Raw genomic sequence first — 20,567 nt, 5'->3', positions numbered from 1 at the left:
AATAAGGTAACAATAAATTTTCATTGAAGGGTAATCACTCTTATAAAATTTTGCTTGTTTATAGGTCTTATCTAGCTGGTCATTATTATTACTAAAAGTTTCTTCTGAAAATAACTGGTAATATTTGACATCTAAGGGCTGCAACAACTCTGATAAGAAGTGGTCTTACAGTTTTGACTTAAATTGACAATAGGGAGAGCCTCAACATCCTTAAGTTTTCGGCTCATGTCAAAATTTCTTTATCTAGAGCAGTTTTCAAAATTATAGACAAAGCTTGCATTAAACCTTTATGTCCTATTTTTAGCCTAATTAGGTACATGTATCTAGAATGGGAGAGCAGTAGATCACTGCACCACTTTTTAAACTAAATACCAAAACGATGATTTTGGCCAACTTTGGTTAAATTTTGACTATTTTGTTTCAGAAGAGAAAATTGTTAATGTAAAAGTTTAAGGACGACAGACACTGTGTGATGGAAAAAGCAAACACTGCACCTTGGGCCAGGTGAGCTAAAAATGATACTACAAGTAGGCAAAGAATAATATCACACTCCACAGGAACAATTTGTTAAAGCATATATATGAAGTACTAATAAAATTTGGTTCTTCTTAAACAATAAGCATAATATTTTGCCTGCCAGTGATAAGCAACCTGAAAGTTTTACTTCCTTCAATGAAAGTCGGACAAAAAACATTGAAGTTTTCTGGTATTGACTTTTTAACTAATTTGTATCCAGTTTTAATTTTTTACTCTCAACACTACATGACAAATCATTTTGATGGTCAGGAAACCATTCATTTGGTTTTAGCACTTGTCTGATATTGACATTTATCCGTGTACAGTTCAAATAATCACAAAATAATTTTTCATCTATAGATGTCTCTCTGCTTTTTTCTGCAGAATCAGATTGTCTGTCAAACTGTCCAAAGTCTGAATGTTTATCACAAGAATGTTTTCTTTGATTGTAGCATGTTCTCTCGTCAGTAACTTTATCACATGACTTTTTGTTGTGTTCTAAATTAGTTTGTTCACTGTATGAATCAATGCATTTGTTACATGTCAGTATACACTTTTCTATTCTGTTCATTTCAGCTTTCATAATTCTTGGTACAGCATGGTATACAAGTCTTGACTGTTCACTCATTATGCAGATATCACCACTGTGTAACATTATGGCTTCTGGTTTTGTTTCTTTAGTTAGACCTCCAATCAAAAATATGGCATCTTGGCCAAAACTGCAATAAAAAAAGATTATTCATCAATTTCAACAAAGGTGATATAACAAGAATGATATATATAATATCTTTTTTTTAAACTTATTACAGGAAAAATCTATAATAGTGTTGAAATGCTATTGGTTATAAAATGATACATGTATAAACATTATAAAATTGAAGCATTTGCAATACAGGATAAAGAGTTTATTAAATTCATCAGCAAAATGATTAAATCCAGACCTTCATGTGTTATCATTTACTGACATTATGACATAGGGTCTGAAAATTTGTTGGGGCACAGTAAGAGGTCATATTAAGGTACCCTTTAAAAAGGTCTTTGGATTAAGATAAGAATCACAAGTACTATTGCCTGGTATATCAAACATTCCAAGTCCAAGGAAAGGTCAATTATTGCCCAATTAAGCATGTCACTTCTTGCATAATAACCATAAAATGTTGCTTCTATGTTATGTAAACATTCTTTGAATAATGAGTTTTTGATTTCAGTTTTGTCTCTATAAAAGTAAAATGTAAAATATTCTGGATAAACTTTTTAAATAATAGAAATATTTTTGTATGAATATCATAGGCGCATCCAGCCCCCCTTTTTTGTTGGAAAAATTTGGTTGATTATATAGGGAGTCACTGAAGCATGTCTGGAGCAGGCCACCTTTAAGGCAGTCTTTACCACCCCCACCCCACCCCATACACACACACACATGGAAATTTCTAGATCCGTCACTGAATATTAAATATTAAGCATACCTTATTGAAATCAATGGTGCATCATGGTCTAATTCTGAATGATCTGTATGTCCTGCAAGTGTTGAATCCATGTGATAATAATTAACAATGGCAGCCTCTGGAGCAAACGATGAGTAACCTAATACTGATGCTATATATTTACACAGACTAGAAAGGTCCACTGGAAATTCACTGTGTTTGTCTGTATAATATTTCTGTAATTAAATTAGAAGAAAGTTATCTTGTAAAAAAGCAATCCTACATTTTTTTAAATTTTTTTTTATAATAATGCACTCCTCAGAACTAATGTATGATGTGCATGATTCAATTTGAACAGTACTTTTTTTTATATAAGGACTGATTTTAATATTTGTAGGTATTAACTGAGTGTTTTGCACTAAATGGTGCATTACTTGAAATCCCATTTAGCATTATTTTTATACTTTTATAATAAAAAGAAATGGAGAAATGGAAGAAAACCTTTATGGGCTTGGTCCAAGGGACAAAACTCTGGAATTGTAAGTTTAAACATTACAATTTCATGTCATTTGGGTAGAATTTCTCTCTAAAACTATCAAATTTATAACTAATAGTAAATATGGGGAAAAGTGGTATTTTTTATACTGTCAATAACATTCAAATATAATTTAACTAAATTCATTTGAATGCAATAGAGTTTTGATATTACAGAAGTTAAATATCTAGGACTTGGAGAAAATTTAAGTTACAGCACACATGTTGACTCATGTTTTTTTTATATATATGGTGAGAAACACAAGACACACAGTTTATGGCTAATCATATTGTTCTAATGTGATGCTCTTATGCCTCGTAAACATAGCTGTGTTCTATAAAACCTGGGTCATACATTCACAAGACCATGTTGAAGTCACATGTAATTGAATTTGCAATGTCACATGAAGGTCAGTTGTATTTAGAATGACACTGAATTTCAAAAGTGACATTTTTTAGACAATTACTTGCTCGCCTAGAATTTCATTAAAATGGTAAAAAAAAAGGGTAGGTATATTTGCATTCTACAATTTAAAACAATCAGAATACAACTAACTTTATTATCCCAGTCATAATGGTATCCTAGGGTTACCCATCTCAACTTCATCATCAAACTATCTTTACTTGTTATATCCTTACTGCAAAATAAAATGTATAGCAAAAAAAGATTTGGTGTGAATAATAGAAGTTCTACTACACAGGTGTTGTACACTTTACCTTTGTATAAATATAACTTTATACAGAACAAGACATTGCAGCAGTATAATTGATGTTAATAATAAACGTGTCTGGCACCTGTAAATATGTACAATTACTGTAATATCTGTTATTTTTATGCCCCCGCTGTGACAAAGGGACATTTAGTGTTACCGTGGTCTGAATGTTCCCAAATTGGTTCTCGATCTCAAACTTAAGTTTGCCTTAACCAAATGTTAGGAAACTTATATATGAATTAAGATCAAATTTGACTAATGTCCCTTATAAAGTTATACACAAGCGAGGGCATCATTTTATTTATTTATTTTGTTAATATTATAACATATATTTTTCTACCAATGGAACAAACTTATGATATTCTATGACTATTATTAATAAATGTCTTCTTCACTTTGAACCAATATCAAAAACCATTTTCTTTGATGAACTTCCATATTATTCTGTATAAATACTGGAGTTGTTATTTCTTTTTAATTTGCATAGCTTACCTAATCTGAAAACTTACACTGGTCAATTGCATTATTTAAATTTGATAAAAACTTCTTCAATGCCAAATTGGAATTTATGTTTTTTTACTTTTCCAATTATTATTGTCCTTAATTTTAAACAAATTATTCCAGTCCATTCACACTAATTCCTTTTCCTAGTATTGTTGTACTATACAATACTGTGTATTCACTTTTTGAGAGATTTTTTTTTTTCAGGATACATGGTTTTATTTATTTTTTTGCATTCAAACCAGTAGAAAATTTAGAGACTTAAAAAACACTCAAATTTATCATTCATGTAAAGCAAAAGAGTACCCACCAAAATCATTGTTCATATATTGACAAACCTATAGTTAGCTTTACTGTACCGCCATACATCATGTTGATCTACTGAAGATAGATGGGAATCGATATTGGTGATATTTGGTGCCAGTGGATAAGTTTTAATGCATTCCTCCATCCAATAACGCTGACCTCCATCTTCAAATGGGTTTGAAATTATTATAAATCCTGAAAGTAGTTGTTGGCAAAATGAAGACCTATCATAATACCTTTTAAGCTTAACCCAGTCGAAGTACTAGTGAGCTATAACTACCACTTGGCTTCCTTTAACTTTTACACAAATCTTCTCCCTTGAAACACCATTGGAAAGTAAAGTATTGACACAGATATTCGTCTCACCTGATTGCAATTTTTTATAGTACACAAAATGTACCATCCAAATGGTTAAATTCAAATGTCATCATTAAAACAAGTAGACTACCGGTATCCATAACGTTCAAGGTCAATAAACCATAACTGAGGATGCAGGCCCAAATTATCTCAATGGAAATGAGACATGCCATTACTAATACATGTACAACTTCATACAAAATACTATTGATTTAATTACCCCTTATTAAACTGATCTATCAGAATTTTACAAATTGTTGTCACAACTGCAGTAAATAGCATGCCTTAGTCTATAAATTGTGTCTTCGCCAAGGTGAGCCTGAAAAGAAATTGTAGGACAAATCCTTATAAGAGCTATTGCCCTTTATTCAAGGACGATTTTTACAGTATTTTGCATTTGTGTGAAACTAAGGTAGATTATCAAAAACTATGAACAGAAAATTATCAGAATATCAAATGGCTGAAACTGTGGGTCAACTAGTACTCTTTCCAGGAGTTATTGTCCTAAACTTATTAATGATGTTTGACCAATTTCAGTGTTTTTCTCTAATATATTGAAAACTATTGTACCCCATGATATTTGTGTATTCTATAAAAGATTAAAACAACTCTTTCATTTAAAAAAAAATTGATAGTACATGTATATACTAACCTGGGCAACTGTCAAGAGTGTATGCTTTCCATTGGTCAACAGGTTTAAGTCCTTTTACAGCAGGATGGTCTTGGACTTTAAGAGTTAATAAACTGACCTAAAAAGTGTAAAAAATAAAGGAATTTAAGGTGCAGTTTATACAATAAAAAATCTTGAGATAATTACTGCCTTTGAACAAAACAACAGCTAACACTTTAATTTGCAAAAATGCACCTGAACAGCTAAATGAATTAATAAGAATTATAAATCACCTGACTACACGTGGAAAAATACCAATTAATTATTCTTTCATAGGCTCCAAGTTTAATTACAGCCCTCTAAGGTATTTGGGAAAAACAAAGCTTTGAAATGAACTGCCAGATGAGTTTCACAAGCAATCATCTTTAAATCAATACACTACTAGAACTTAATAAATTCTAAGTCAATGTTTAGCCTACAAAACCAGTTACTTATGTTCTTTTCTCTACTTTTAAATTATTGCTTTGTTTTAGCATGGAAAATTTTGTTTCTTATGCTTGTAGTGCCTCTGCTATTTTGTGCTTATTTAAGTCACTTAACTTAGGGGTCATCCATAATTATCAACCATTTTCCAAAGTGTACAAAACGTACACTTGGGGGGAGGGGGTTAAAAAATCAACATTTTTACAGTACGCTTTTTTTTTCATCAAATGAAATAAAACAGTCAGATATGTTTCAGTTTCTTTTCAAAGCAAATTTCTATATCAAACTAAACTTTAATAGACAGGATCTTCTTTTTATTAAGAATTATTGATTTTTGTCTTGAAATCTGAAAATGGTTGATGTACACTTTCTGAGGGAGGGTGGGGGGTCTGAAAAAGTGTACGTTTTGTACACTTTGGAAAATGGTTGACAATTATGGATGACCCCTTATTGATATGTTCATTTTTTATGTTGCAAACACTTTTACTTTTGTGTTTTCAATCCATGCTTTAAGAGTATGCTTTAAGCTTGTGTGTTTTAGCTGTTTGGTGTAACTTTTTTATGGATGTTTTCTAATCAGATAAGTTTCTGTGGTCCATACACTTTCAAACAATATCTAACCAGGTGCTCCGCAGGGCGCAGCTTTATATGACCGCCGAAGTCAAACCATGAACAGTTGGGGCAAGTATGGACACAACATTCAAGCTTGAAATTTTTTTTGACATAATATGAGTTTCTAACACAAAACAAATATCAAGATCTTACAAATCTATTGCGCAATATTGTGCAATTAAAGATTTCTTCTTTCAACTTTTCAAAAATTTGGAATTTAAGAAATATGAAGAAAAAAAATTAAAAACAACTACCACCCCCCTTTTTTGCAATTAGTCCAAAACCTGACATTTCTTTATATATAATATACAAGTAGTGTAAGGGTGGTAAATAAGAACATACCCAACATTGTATGTTAAATGTTTTAGAATTGCCTCCCTTAGACTGCTTTTAAATTGACTTAATTGTCCATTGACCAGAAATACCTAGTTTTCCCCCTTTTTTGCCCCTAAATCAGAAATATTTTGAGCCATAACCCCCAAGTCATACTAACCATCCCTTCACGGTATGGTAACTTGTGGTTTAATTTCAGAGAGATTCATACACTTAAACATAAGTTACTGTTTGAAAACTACAAAAACGATTATTTTGGACCCTCTTATTGACCCTCAATTCCTAAACTATTGGAAAAATAACCCCCAAAATTAATCCCAACCTTCATTTAGTGGTATTGAATCTTCTTGTAAAAATTTATAGAGATCAATACACTTAAACACAAGTTATTGTCTGTAAACTAGAAAAATGCTTCTTTTTGGCCCTTTTTTTGCCCCTTATTCATACATATTCTGGAAAATTAACCCCAAACTGAATCTCAGTCTTCCCTGTGTTATATGGAAGTTTCAGGTACAATGTCCGAGAGATCCATACAGTTACACACAAGTTATTGTCTTGAAACTAGAAAAATGCTTGTTTTTGGCCCCTTTTGGCCCTTAATAAATGTATTTACACTTTTGGTATTTAGCTGTATTGTTCCTCCGAATGATCTTATACCACCTCCGAATAACCTTTGACGTCAAGCAACAATCATTTTTTAGTTGTGACGTCAAATGTTTTGAATTATGATGTCAAAACTTACAGGAACCTGTGTGATTCTATGTAATGGCGGACAAATTTGCATACAAGTGTAAATACGTTTATTCCTCGACTGTTTGCCCAATAACCCCTTAAAATAAATCCCAACCTTCTACTTATGGTATTAAACATTGTGATACAATTTCAGAACAATTGAAATACTAATACACAACTTTTTGTCTTGAAACTAGAAAAATGCTGTTTTGGGCCCCTTTGGGCCTCTTATTCATAAACCTTTGGGACCATAACCCCCAAAATCAATCCCAAGCTTCCTTTTGTGGTTATAAACATTGCATTAAAATTTTATTGATTTCTTTCTACCAATTCAAAAGTTATTATCCGGAAACAATACATCTTTGGAAGACGATGACGTGATAACAATATACGACCAAATTTTTTTTTTAATTTTTGCAGTTTTATAAAAATAGGTACAGGACAGCACTCAGTCTCAGACGGTCTCCAAAGACAACTTGCCGATGCAGATCAATGTAAAAGAGGGATGAAAGATACCAAAGGGACAGTCAAACTCATAAATCTAAAACAAACTGACAACACCATGGCTAAAAATGAAAAAGACAAACAAACAACAGCACACATGACACAACATAGAAAACTAAAGAATAAAAAATACTAACCCCACCAAAAAAACTAGTGGGGATCTCAGGTGCTCCGGCAGGGTAAGCAGATCCTGCTGATTTTTCCCAAGGGGCCCAGAGTCCCCAAACTAGACAACGTCTGGAGTGCAAAAAGTATATGCGATACCATATATGCATAAAGGTTGAGGCATTGAAAGAGAATGTATTGTGACCTGAGAATTGTGATTGACAAGTATCTTAGTATCTGAGTATTGTAAGTATATCCCGTTATATTTTAGGGGTCCTTGATTGGAAAATAACAGACCTTTGACAGAGATTCTTCAATGTCTATGACATCGGAAAAATTAGGAACAGGATTACGCTGTTTATAACGTTTAAATTCGCCTTTGAAATTATCAACTAAATCTGTCATCTCCTCCAGTGAGGTCCAGTAAAGTGGTAATTTAAGATTTTATAGACCACAGCAAAGAAATAAGGACACAACGAACATGTGTTAAAATATCTAATATTAATATGTCAATTTTATAAAACAAAATTTCTTAGGAAAGATTTTGTGTATTTATTGTCAATAGTGTGTCATATTCACGTGTTTTTTTTTTCTAAATGCCTAGCATAAAATGCACACTGTATACTGATCAACATTGGTCATACTAAAAAGAGTCTGGCTTTTCCTGATATTTAAAAATAGAGACTAAAGATCCTAAAGCAGTAAAGGGGCACTAGCTACAAGATATATAACAAATTCTAAATATGATTTTTTTCTTCTTCAATTATTAATGAAATTGAAATAGTGAAATATAATTCGTTTTTAGTAGCCAGTATGTTTCATTTTTGTCAGAATAAGCTAACAAATATTGATGATAAAATATTCACTTACAAGTGAATAATTCGACCCCATTGGATCTGTATGTTAACTTCAATTTAATCCCTTAGCTATTAAAATGATGGGAAACGCATCATGTGTGCGTGTAAAAATATGTGAAGTAAAGGTAAATCATTTGATTGACTGATTCGATCCACACAAAAAAATCATATAAGGTAAAAACGATGATTAGCATATTTTTTTAATCTAAATTATGAAATTAAACAGACCTAAAAATTGCACGAGTTCACATTTTATATTTATGTTAGTATCGCTTATATGACCATCGGAGGTCTCCGAAGGTCAACTCGATAGTTTTTTTTTAGATCTAGACTAAGGGAACAGTCATTATTTATCAGCTGAGGGGGTCGGTGCATTTTAGGGGGGGTCATTGCCAAAAATATCATACCACTGGGGGGGTTACCATCAAACTGAAATATTTTAACTAGGGGGGGTCACACAATAAAGATTTTTATGTCTGACTTGTATATAAATGTTGACAAAATTGAAGTGAGTGTGCGATCTGTGAAATAAGGCGTACGGTGACCTATAGTTGTTAATGTCTGTGTCATTTTGGTCTTTTATGGATAGTTGTCTCATTGATTGGCAATCATACCACATCTTCTTTTTTATATCTGTTTATTAAATCTTTGATAGTGTAAAATGTAAAGCACCATGCAGCAGGATATGCCTAATTTCTCAAGGGCAGTGAATCTGATCACTCCTTATCACAGTTGTGTAAATTTACAATCAATAAATTAACAGCTCTATGAAACGTTTCTCCCTAGTTTTGACCACAGGAAACAGTGAGTTGGATAGGTTTCTGGACATGCATAATTAACTTTCTATAGTCATGATAGTGTTTAAATCATTTTGATGTGATTCTTGAGATTAAATGGGTGTGTATATATAATTATTTTGATGAAAGCAAGGATGCATGTTAGTTATATGTCCGTCACGTGGTAATAACGTATACTTATTTTATGAAATTATTACAAAGATATCAAATAAGAATAAAGGATGATAGATCTCGATATTATAGGTATATTCCTTCTGTATTCTTTAATTTTTAAGGTAATATTTTTCTATTCGTTTGTATTTTTTGCCCTTTTCTCCTTTTATTCATATTTGAACACCAGTGTTCTCTGTTCTTTTTTTTTTAAATTTTTTTTGGTCCATTTTTCTGTAAATTTTATCCATTCTCAGATATCCTATCCATATTTCATACCTTAATAAAAAAATACTTGATAGGCACCATGGTATTCACACACACTAAACAATATACACTATGTGATTTGGGAAAAAAACAAATATATTCAGCTGGGGCCACTAAACAAAAATGTGTACTTGTTCAGAGAAAATTGATAACACACTAAACTCTTAAAACATACATCTGTACAAAACAAAGAAAGGCCAGAGGTTCCTGGCTTGGTTGTATATTTCTTTATCTCAAATAAATCATTTACATATTTATTCAAGAAAGGACAAGAAAGGACAAGAACCATTTTATCAGTGTTATTTTATTTGCACTTCCTAAATCATTTGTACATTGGAATCCTGAACACCTCCCCCCCCCCCCCCCCCCTCCATTCATAACTAGATATATTAAAGTTCAAAGGTTTAAAAAAAATCAGATACAAGGGCCTGTGATTGGGATTAAAATAACAGTCAGTATTGGAAGTTTATCTACCAGTATACTGATAAAATTTGTAGAATTATAGGTTGCAGTAAAATAAATTAATAAATTGGAACATACAATTTTCTTAATATTTTTCTACATGCACGTGTCAGATATTCCTTTTTGAAAAAAAAACAAGAAGACAAGCTGTTTGTTATACTCAGAGCTTCTCAAAGCCGGTTACTATGTAGCTGGTCATCATCTCCTTAACACAACTGGGAATTCTTTATTTTATTTTTTTATTTTTTTTTGGGGGGGGGGGGGGTCAAACTTTTGAAATTATGATCTTAGGGGGGGGGGTCATTATGTGGTTTTATAAAAGAATGGGGGGGGGGGTCCCAACATATCAAAAATTTTAACCGACCCCCTCAGCTGATAAATAATGACCATTCCCTAAAATACAAACTAAACGAAGCTACATCTTATCGAGCCCATGTCCTTTACATTGTTTGTTTAGACTTTTTGTAATTTGGATAAATGTTTGACATTGTTATAAATCAAATATGGGAATTTCACTCAAACCGGTGAACATGAATTTGACAGCTAGTGCCCATTTGGAATTAAGGGGCATGTGTCACTCACATGGATCCAATATGAGGGGCCTGATGGGGGGTGTCTCATCAAGATTCACGAGTTGATTTTTTTCGTCAATAACGATTCACAGAAAATAAATTTCCATGATCACGGATCACGAAAATGTATAAAAAAATCTGTAGAAAAACGAATCACGATAGCGAAAATGCGCCGATCACGAAGATCGAAAATAACCCATCAGGCCCCTCCAATATATGTTTATCCTAAAAAAAAAGTGGGTTATTGAGACAGAACATCATCAAATACTAGTATATCTGTAAGTGAAATTAAAGAACTAACCAAAATTATTTCTTCTTTTTGTCATAAAGAAGGTTCTGAATGAATTCTGCTTCATATGAGTACAACCAGATGCTCCGCAGGCCGCAGCTTTATACGACCGCAGAGGTTGAACCCTGAACAGTTAGGGATGGACACAACATTCAAGCTGGATTCAGCTCTAAATTTGGATTGTGATTAAATAGTTGACACAACATAGTTTTGCCTTTGAGCAATTCACTTTGCTGGTGAAGATTAATCCTCTCAAAAAAATGTTTGAAGAAATTTTCTTTTTATTTATGAAATCTGAAATGAGGAAAATTGAACCCCCCTCCCCCACCCAATTTTTTTTCTCACATCCCCCTTTCCCTTATTCCGAAACTTATCTCAATTCAAATTTCGAATGGAGTTTGCAACAATAACTACTCATTTAAATACATCATAAAATATTAAATGTAAAAAATGTGCTTGTAATCACTGAATGGTAAAGATTGTTTTAATTCATCAGTTGGTAGTAAAAGTGAATATACATTGTATATTGTATAAAACAATGATTTAAGTTTATTTAATTACTATTCTGGACAAAGAAAGATAACTCCAATTTTCAAAGAATATTTCATAAAAACTGCTATTGCGCACGAGTTGTGCAATTAGATATTTCTTGCTATTGCGCAATACCGTGCAATTGTAGATTTCTTGCTATTGCGCAATACTGTGAAATTGAAAATTTCTTGCTATTGCACAATACTGTGCAATTAAAGATTTCTAGCTGTTGCGTAATACTGTGCAATTGAAAATTTCTTGCTATTGAAAACTTGGCCCATAATCAAAAATCTGTTTACATTCTGCAGCATATCAAAGAACCCCAAGAATTCATTTTTTGTTAAAATCAAGCTAAGTTTAATTTTGAACCCTTTGTATCATAATATAGACCAAATTGAAAACAGGACCAAAACTTAAGAATCTGAATACACGGTTAGATCTGGCATATCAAAGAACCCCATTAATTCATTTTTTGACGAAATCAAACAAAGTTTAATTTTGGACCCTTTTGGCCCCTAATTCGTTGGGACCAAAACTCCCAAAATCAATCCAAACCTTCCTTTTGTGGTCATAAACATTGTGTTAAAATTTCATAGATTTCTATAAACTAATACTAAAGTTATTGTGAAAAAAACAAGAAAAATGCTTATTTGGAACCTGTTTTTTGCCCCTAATTCCTAAACTGCTGAGACTAAACTCTCCCAAAATCAATTCCAAACCTTCCTTTTATGGTCATAAACCTTGTATTAAATTTCATAGATTTCTATTTACTTTTACTAAAGTTATAGTGCGAAAACCAAATGTCTTCGGACGACGACGACGACGGACGACGACGCCAACGTGATACCAATATACGACCAACAAATTTTCAATTTTTGCGGTCGTATATATAAAAACAAGTCGAACAGTACTGATGCACAAGTAGTTCTTAATGGAATATCGACCGTCTGCTGAAACATCAATCCACCAAACTCAACAAGTATGCTGTCTATCAAAAAGTCCGGCATATTTGATAAAATAATGTCATCTGCATTTGTTGTGTGAATTGGGTGTGGTTTTCACAAAGTAAAATTTTCAGACCTTGAATTTGAGTCTACTTTTAATAGAAAATAACTTCATAATAAAATGATGTAGTCGATCTTTCAAAGAGCAGTGGAAAGGGTAGAAACATTAAGGTTTTGATATTACTGCAAAATTATAATGATTTTGATTGGAGATTTGGGAGTAGATCTTTAGAATTTTTAAGAATCCGCATCTGCTTGACAACGCTGGTTCTATGTATAAACTTCATTTTTTTTATATCTACTGATCGCAGTATTTATTAAGATCGTCATTCTAAACATATCTACAGTATCATAATCATGGCTTGTAGTTGTTATATTAATATTCATACATCATGTAGTTACAAACATTTGAATTTTCGCCTTGTTTTTGTATAGAAGATTTTTTATGATCGGCCTATCAGGATTCGCACCGTCTCTGGCGGTAGCGTTTCTGGTCCCATTCTGTACTAAAGAGTATTGTTCGTGAAGATCCTTCTATATATCATTCCAGCCAAATATTAGTTTACTAAATATACATTGTCGTATAGGTTTCAGAGATATTATGTGATTTGAATGTTTTTAGTCAGTTTGAGTTATGTTCCACTAACGCAGCTATGTTTGCAACTCGAGTAACACTAACACTGAATAATGAAATTTATGAGGAGGGTTTCCTAATCACCATTTCTATTAAAGTTTCCACTGTGAGGATAATTTGTAGAAGTGCTTTTAAAAATCAATCCTGCCACGGTTGTTTACAATAGGCAATGTTTATATTTTCATGAAAAATTATCAAATGTGATTTCCTGTAAGATTTCGATTGAAACTATGATTTTAAAAAACAGACAAAACGTTCATTTATCCCAATGTTCCATTGCCATGTCAGCCAAATACAACTGCATACCAAATATCATTGACCTACCACTAGTAATTCCCTTTAAACTGACCCAAACTTTTAATAAAGTTTTGTGGTCAATAGACCATGACTGAGGAGGTGGGGTTAAATCGTCTCCATGGAAATGAGATGTGCCAACGCTAATACAACTCGTGCATACCACATATCATTAACCTATCACAAGTAGTTCCCCATATACTGATCTAATCACAAACTAATACTTTATGTACGTCAGTGCTGCCAGAAACAGCATATCATGTCTCCCTTTTTGACTATTCAAGGTTAGACAAATAATTCATATACATTTCAATTAGAACTGTGTTCCTGCAATAACACTATGTTTGCCAAAAAAAATCAGCATTATTGTTAATATAATCACATTCATCAATCCTGTTAAGTTTTAATAAAATGCTTCGCTGAGTGCAGCTGGATACGACCACAGAGGTCCAACCCTGAACAGTTTGGTCAAAATGGACACACTATTCACGATTGATACAGGTCTTAATTTTGATTGTTATTAAATATTTGACACATAATAGGTCTCTGACACAGAATAAGAGAGACTAAAGATACGAGAGGGACAGCCAAACTCATAAATCAAAAATTAACTGACAATGCCAAGGCTAAAAATGAAAAGGACAAACAATAGTACACATGACACAACATAGAAAACTAACTGTATACAAAGAATTTAAAATTGGTTATATGATTTGAATTTACATTCAATTTTGTGCTTTTGTGCAATACAATCAATACAATATGCTGTTGCATATTGACCCCTCCCCCCAAATAAAGATCAAAGCCTTAAAGGCTGTAAAAGCAATTGCTGCCATGTTAATGTTTGGGGACTTTTATTTTTCATCCACATATATACAAGAATTAAACCTGACATGAGTGTTGTCTAGTTAAAAGTAAGAAGGTTTTAACTTTATATAAATAAAAGACTTTAGCAGAAAGTCATTTTTAATATGTTTTATATTTCACAAGGAGACAACACGTTTACCAGGCTAAAGTTGGGGTCAAATATACATGTGCTGAAACATATAACTCAAAAAGAAATCATCATGGATTATCCCCTGGTAGTGTTTGTAACTTCCTTGGCAATAATTTCCTTTATTGATTTAATTTTAACAATTTTCATTATTAATTTATATTTAACCATTAACACAAATGATTAAGTTAAAACATTTCAACTTTCCAGACGCAAATGTTAAAAAACGGGAAAGAAATAAAATATCTTACAAGACATAAACATGTAAAGAATAAATGTATATTTCAGCTTAATAAAAATATTTTCATAATGTTACTTTGTCATCATTTTTAAAACTAAGTTCCAAACATTATTGCTCAGTTGATATGTGTCCTTCTGATGCGGTACGAGCACAGGCACTTGTTTCTATCCATAGGAAGGTCGACTATCCATATAGGTATCAGGTCCGTTCGCGCCCAATATACTTTCGCACCCTACACGTTCGCACCTCGCACGTTCGCACCCAAGGTCCGTTCGCACTCTACACGTTCGCGCCCAATTTTAATTCAAATTCCAGTTGAATAATTGGAAAATCATGATTGTTGTTTTTAATTGCTTTCGTGTAAATACTGAATTTATTTATAGCTTGGTATGAGTAAAAGATTGAAGATTTTAAACTTGTAAAACACAAAAGATAATTTATTAATTGTTTTTAACCATGTTAACAGCTTGGTACCTTTGATCTGAAACTACGAAAAAAATAAAATATAGCAATACACTAACCAAAACATGATTAAGAGTTATTCAACACAAAATAAAACGTTGACAGAATCCCAATTTATTTAGAAAGGAATATTATTATTTTTTAACAATACACTATCCAAAACATGATTAAGATTTATTCAACACAAAAAAAAAATACGCTGTCTCACTTTATTTTGAGGACAATTATACTTATAAGAATACTACTTGCCAAAACTTGATTACAAAGTCATTAAACACAAAACCAATTAAAATTGGGCGCGAACATGTAGGGTGCGAACGGACTTTGGGTGCGAACATGTAGGGTGCGAAAGTGAAAGGGGGCGAACATGAGTGGGTGCGAACGTGAATGGGCGCGAACGGACCCGGATTCTCCATATAAATAGGATAGAAACAAGTGCATGTGGGTACGAGATAACTACAATTCTCATGCAATCCCGAAAAGGGGGGTCATCACAGACAAACATGACATTAAATCGTTATCACTGAACTAGTATATATATTGTATAGGGGCCAGCTGAAGGACGCCTCCGGGTGTGGGAATTTTTCGCTGCATTGAAGACCTGTTGGTGATCTTAATTCTGCTGTTGTATGTTTTTCTATGGTCGGGTTGTTGTCTCTTTGACAAATTCCCCATTTCCATTCTCAATTTTATTATACGAACAAGAACAAACAGCTCTACGTTGCTTTGATATTTATCAATTTTTAGGAAACATTGCGAAAAATGATCTTCAATATTTCGAAAACATGTGAAATAAAATTGCTAACACGGTGGACCGTCGAGTGTCAACAAACGTAGTAGACTTGTTCACTGAAAAGACGAGGATAATGGTTTCATCTGACATTTGTTATGCAAACCCAGTTTTGATCATAATATTTAAAAAGACGTACTTTTTTTCAATCTATGTATTAATAAACTAGAAAATTCCAAATTGTAAATATCTCTTCAGGCATCTACTACGTTTGGACGGGTCCATTTCATTAGTAAGGTGATCGATAAATATTACGGAGTTTTGACAGAAAAGGAAAACGACTTATTGTTATGTGTTTTCAACAAGGGTTTCGTTCCGCTAAATTATTTGCGCAAATAAAGTTTGTCTATTTTTAGATTACAGGTAATAATTTGACACTACGCATTAACCTGTGTAGTGATTTTGATTTTACGATAAATGTATGAATGAACGATAATTTTATGAATGAACAAGAGCACCTGACCTCTTAAAGAAACACAAATTAAACATAAAAAACCGTATTTATTAGGAGATAATTCAGTTAAATTTTCAATACTAAATCAACAACTGAAATGAATCCATATTTTGTTGAAACATCGTACGAACGGCGGAAAACGGAATCGCATTTATAAAAATGTACTTTTTTTCACTCGGACTTCTATGTTATTTGATAGTCAAACGGTTGACCCTTTAAATACAAAAATACATCTACAAGAACATAATCTGAAACTTCTTAAATCCACTAACTTTTTTTTTTAAAGTTTCAAGCTATGTATTGCATTAGAAAACATACATAGGTGTTAAAGAATGACTGACCAGGAGCCTGTTTAACAAAATACTATGGCTTGATCTGGGCGGAGTCTCTGATCTGGGTCACAAAGATGGCCATACGCGACGGCATAAAAGCAATTGCTTTAAAAATACCCCCCCCCCCCTTTTTTTTGCTTTTGTGCAATACAAAATTCTGTTGCAAATTGACCCCCTTTCCAAAAATATTTTTTTAACCCCCTCCCCTTTTTTTTGCCAAAAAAAATATTTGAAGAAATTTTCTTTATATAAATTTCTGAAATCTTAAATGATAAAAAAAAAATTGCCCCCCCCTTCCCATTTAATTCACATCCCCCTTTTTTTTCCAAAAAAAAAGTCTTTCCCTCAAGATATGGTCATGATCTGAATTAAAATTTCCAATGATGTTAGCAACCATAATTGCCAATTTAAATACATCATAAAAGTCTTTAAATAGAAAATGACATACATAATCATGGCTAAAATTAATATTCCTTTAACTGTTAAATAGTAACTTACAATAAATAGTTGACACAACATAGGTTTCTGACACAAAATGAATGTGGTCTAATGAACTTAACATTTTTTTTTGCCTTTTAGCAATACACCATGCTGTTGCCTCAAAACAATTATCTGAAATCTGAAATTAGAAAAATTGTACCCCCCCCCCCTCAATTTTTTTCACCTACCCCTTTCCCTTATTTCAAAAATAATCTCAATTCAAATTTATAATGGAGTTTGCAACGATAATTGCTCATTAATTGTAATTTCTAAAAATAAATTTACAGCTAATGATCTCAAGACAATCATAATTTCTTAATTATTATATGTATTTTTATCACAGTATTTGATGTTTCTAGAAACAGTTTACAATATTTCACACTTGAACTAGCAAACAAATAGCAAAGAGTACCAACATAGAAACAAAGCTAAAGAAATTGTCCATTAACCAGGAAACCCTTGTTTCCCCCTTTTTTGACCCTAACTCGACAACCCCAATCCTAACCATTCTTTTGTGGTTTGGAAACTAGTGATATAATCAGGCAATTCTATACACTGTTCCACAAGTTATTGTCTGGACACTAGAAAAATGCTTATAAGGGCCCCTTTTATACCCCTTATTTCTAATCCAAAGGGACCATAGCCCCCAAAATCAATCCCAACCTCCCTTTTGTGGTTTCAAACCTTATATTTAAATTTCAAAGATTTACATTTACTTATAAAGTTATTGGCAAATTTCCAATTATGCTAAAATCATTGGCAAATTTCCAATTATACTTAAGTTATTGGCAAATTTCCAATGAAGTTTATTATGCTAAAGTTATTGGCAAATTTCCAATGGAGTTTATTAATACTGAAGTTATTGGCAAATTTCCAATACATATTTTTTAAAGCAGTGTGAAATAGTTCCAACATTACTTTTGTATTACCTCTCTTACACTGCTTTCAAATTGTCTTAACTGTCCTTTAACTAGAAAAAAACCCTTGTTTTTCCCCTTTTCTTCCCGAATCCATATATGCGTTGAGCCATAACCCCCCAAAGTCAATCCTAACCATCCCTTAGTACAGTAGTATGGAATCTTGTGGTATAATTTCAGAAAGATTCATACACTTTTACACAAGTTATTGTCTTGAAACTACAATAATGCTTGTATTTTGCCCCTTTTTGGCGCTTTATTCTTAGACTGTTTGCCCCATAACCCTTAAAATAAATCCCAACCTTCTACTTATGGTATTTAACATTGTGGTACAATTTTCAGAGCAATTGAAATACTTATACACAACTTTTTGTCCTGAAACTAGATAAATGTATGTTTTGTGCCCCTTTGGGCCCTAATTCATAAACCGATGGGACCATAACCCCCAAAATCTCAACCTTCCTTTTGTGGTTTTAAACATTGTGTTAAAATTTTATTGATTTCTATTTACTTATACTCAAGTTATTATCCGGAAACCATCTGTCTTTGGAGGACGCTGACGACAGCGTGATACCAATATACTTTTTGCGGTCGTATAAAAATCAATCCCAACCTTACTTTTGTGGTTATAAACATTGTGTTAAAATTTCATTGAATTCTATTTACTTATACTAAAGTTATTATCCAGAAACCATCTGTCTTCGGACGATGCTGACGACGACGGAGACAACATGATACCAATAGACCAATTGTTTTTTAATTTTTGCAGTCCTATAAAAGTAAAGTGACAGCTTATCACCTAAAGACAATACAACATTTCTTTAACATAATTTAAAAGCATTGTAAGGGAGGTAAATCCAAACATACACAACATTGTTCTTTATGTGTTTGGATTACCTCCCTTTATATTGTCCATTAAACAAGAAACCCTGGTTCTCCCCCCTAATTCCAAAACGGTTTGTGCCATAACCCCCAAAGTCAATCCTAATCATCCCTTTGTTGTAAGGAAACTTGTGGTACAATTTCAGAGAGATTCATACACTGTTCCACAAGTTATTGTCTGGAAACTTAGAAAAATGCTTATTTGGGCCTTTTTTGGTCCTTAATTCCTAAACTGTTAGAACCATAACCCCCAAAAATCAATCCCAATCTTCCTTTTGTGGTAATAAACCTTGTGTTTAAATTTCATAGATTTCTATTTACTTATACTTAAGTTATTGTCAGGAAACCAAAGGTCTTCAGACCACTATGACGTGATACCAATATACGAAGAAGAAAAAATGTGGTCGTATAAAACATACACCCTAATACTTTCAATGTAAGTTTTGAAAATCACGCGTCAATGTTGTTTCTCAAACCATATTGAACATAATTTGTAAAGGACCATCCATAAATATTATTTCAGCCATGTTTAGCAAAACGATTTCAGTAAAAAAAACGAAAATGTGAAAAGTTAATGGATGAGGACAATATATGGACATCAAGTGATGGTCGTACAAACCAAGAGAGTTAACTGTTTATTGTGTGCACATTGTGTTTCTGGAATTACTATCATCAGGTACAATCTATGCCAAATTTAAGGGAATAAATTAAAAGGATTTTATACAGCATTGAAATCAAAATGATAAAATCAACAAATAAAATGTACCTGATATTATTTTGAGTGCATACAATATATTATAGAATGATTTATCATTAAAGGTTCTTATACAAAAAGTAACATGTAAACTTTGCAAAGTCACAGGAACTTGATGGAGCTTGGGTACTAGTAAAGGAAAACTTTAACTGCAATTATTTCGTTAATTTTTTATACATAAATAAGGCCGTTAGTTTTCTCGTTTGAATTGTTTTACATTGTCATTTCGGGGCCTTTTATAGCTGACTATGCGGTATGGGCTTTGCTCATTGTTGAAGGCTTTACGGTGACCTATAGTTGTTAATTTCTGTGTCATTTTGGTCTCTTGTGGAGAGTTGTCTCATTGGCAATTATACCACATCTTCTTATTTTATAATTACATAGTTATAGAGAACATACATAAATATAAACTAAAAGGTACAATTATTACAGGCACGTGTGAACAATAAAATTAAATATTAAGTTTTTTGGAAATAATGCAAACTGATACAAATACTTATAGGTATTATAGACTAATCACAAGTGGATCCCTTTAAAAAGTCCTTTTCAAAATCTACACAATATCTAACATCAGAAATATAACACCTATAATCTTAATTTCTGGAACTTTTGCATATAGAGCAATAATACTATATACATTTATAAGGTTATTTAATTAAAATAGGAAAACACTG

The 20,567-nt window shown here is 32.3% G+C and overlaps 1 protein-coding gene across 1 annotated transcript; it reads right to left on the bottom strand.

Annotated features, from left to right (window-relative positions):
- Positions 1–558: 558 nt before the first annotated feature.
- On the bottom strand, positions 559–8,173 carry LOC139514561 (nucleic acid dioxygenase ALKBH1-like). Its single transcript, XM_071303939.1, has 6 exons — positions 8,028–8,173; positions 5,004–5,100; positions 4,027–4,189; positions 3,031–3,112; positions 1,983–2,176; positions 559–1,235 (listed from the first exon to the last, which is right to left on the bottom strand). The coding sequence occupies exons 1-6, from the start codon at positions 8,133–8,135 to the stop codon at positions 722–724; spliced, it is 1,158 nt and encodes a 385-aa protein (XP_071160040.1). The 5' UTR covers positions 8,136–8,173; the 3' UTR covers positions 559–721.
- Positions 8,174–20,567: the final 12,394 nt, after the last annotated feature.

The sequence above is a fragment of the Mytilus edulis genome, chromosome 3 (assembly GCF_963676685.1).
Source record: "Mytilus edulis chromosome 3, xbMytEdul2.2, whole genome shotgun sequence".
NCBI classification, from domain to species: domain Eukaryota; kingdom Metazoa; phylum Mollusca; class Bivalvia; order Mytilida; family Mytilidae; genus Mytilus; species Mytilus edulis.
The sequence above is the reverse complement of the archived record's forward strand: the minus strand, read 5'-3'. Positions and strand labels throughout refer to the sequence as shown.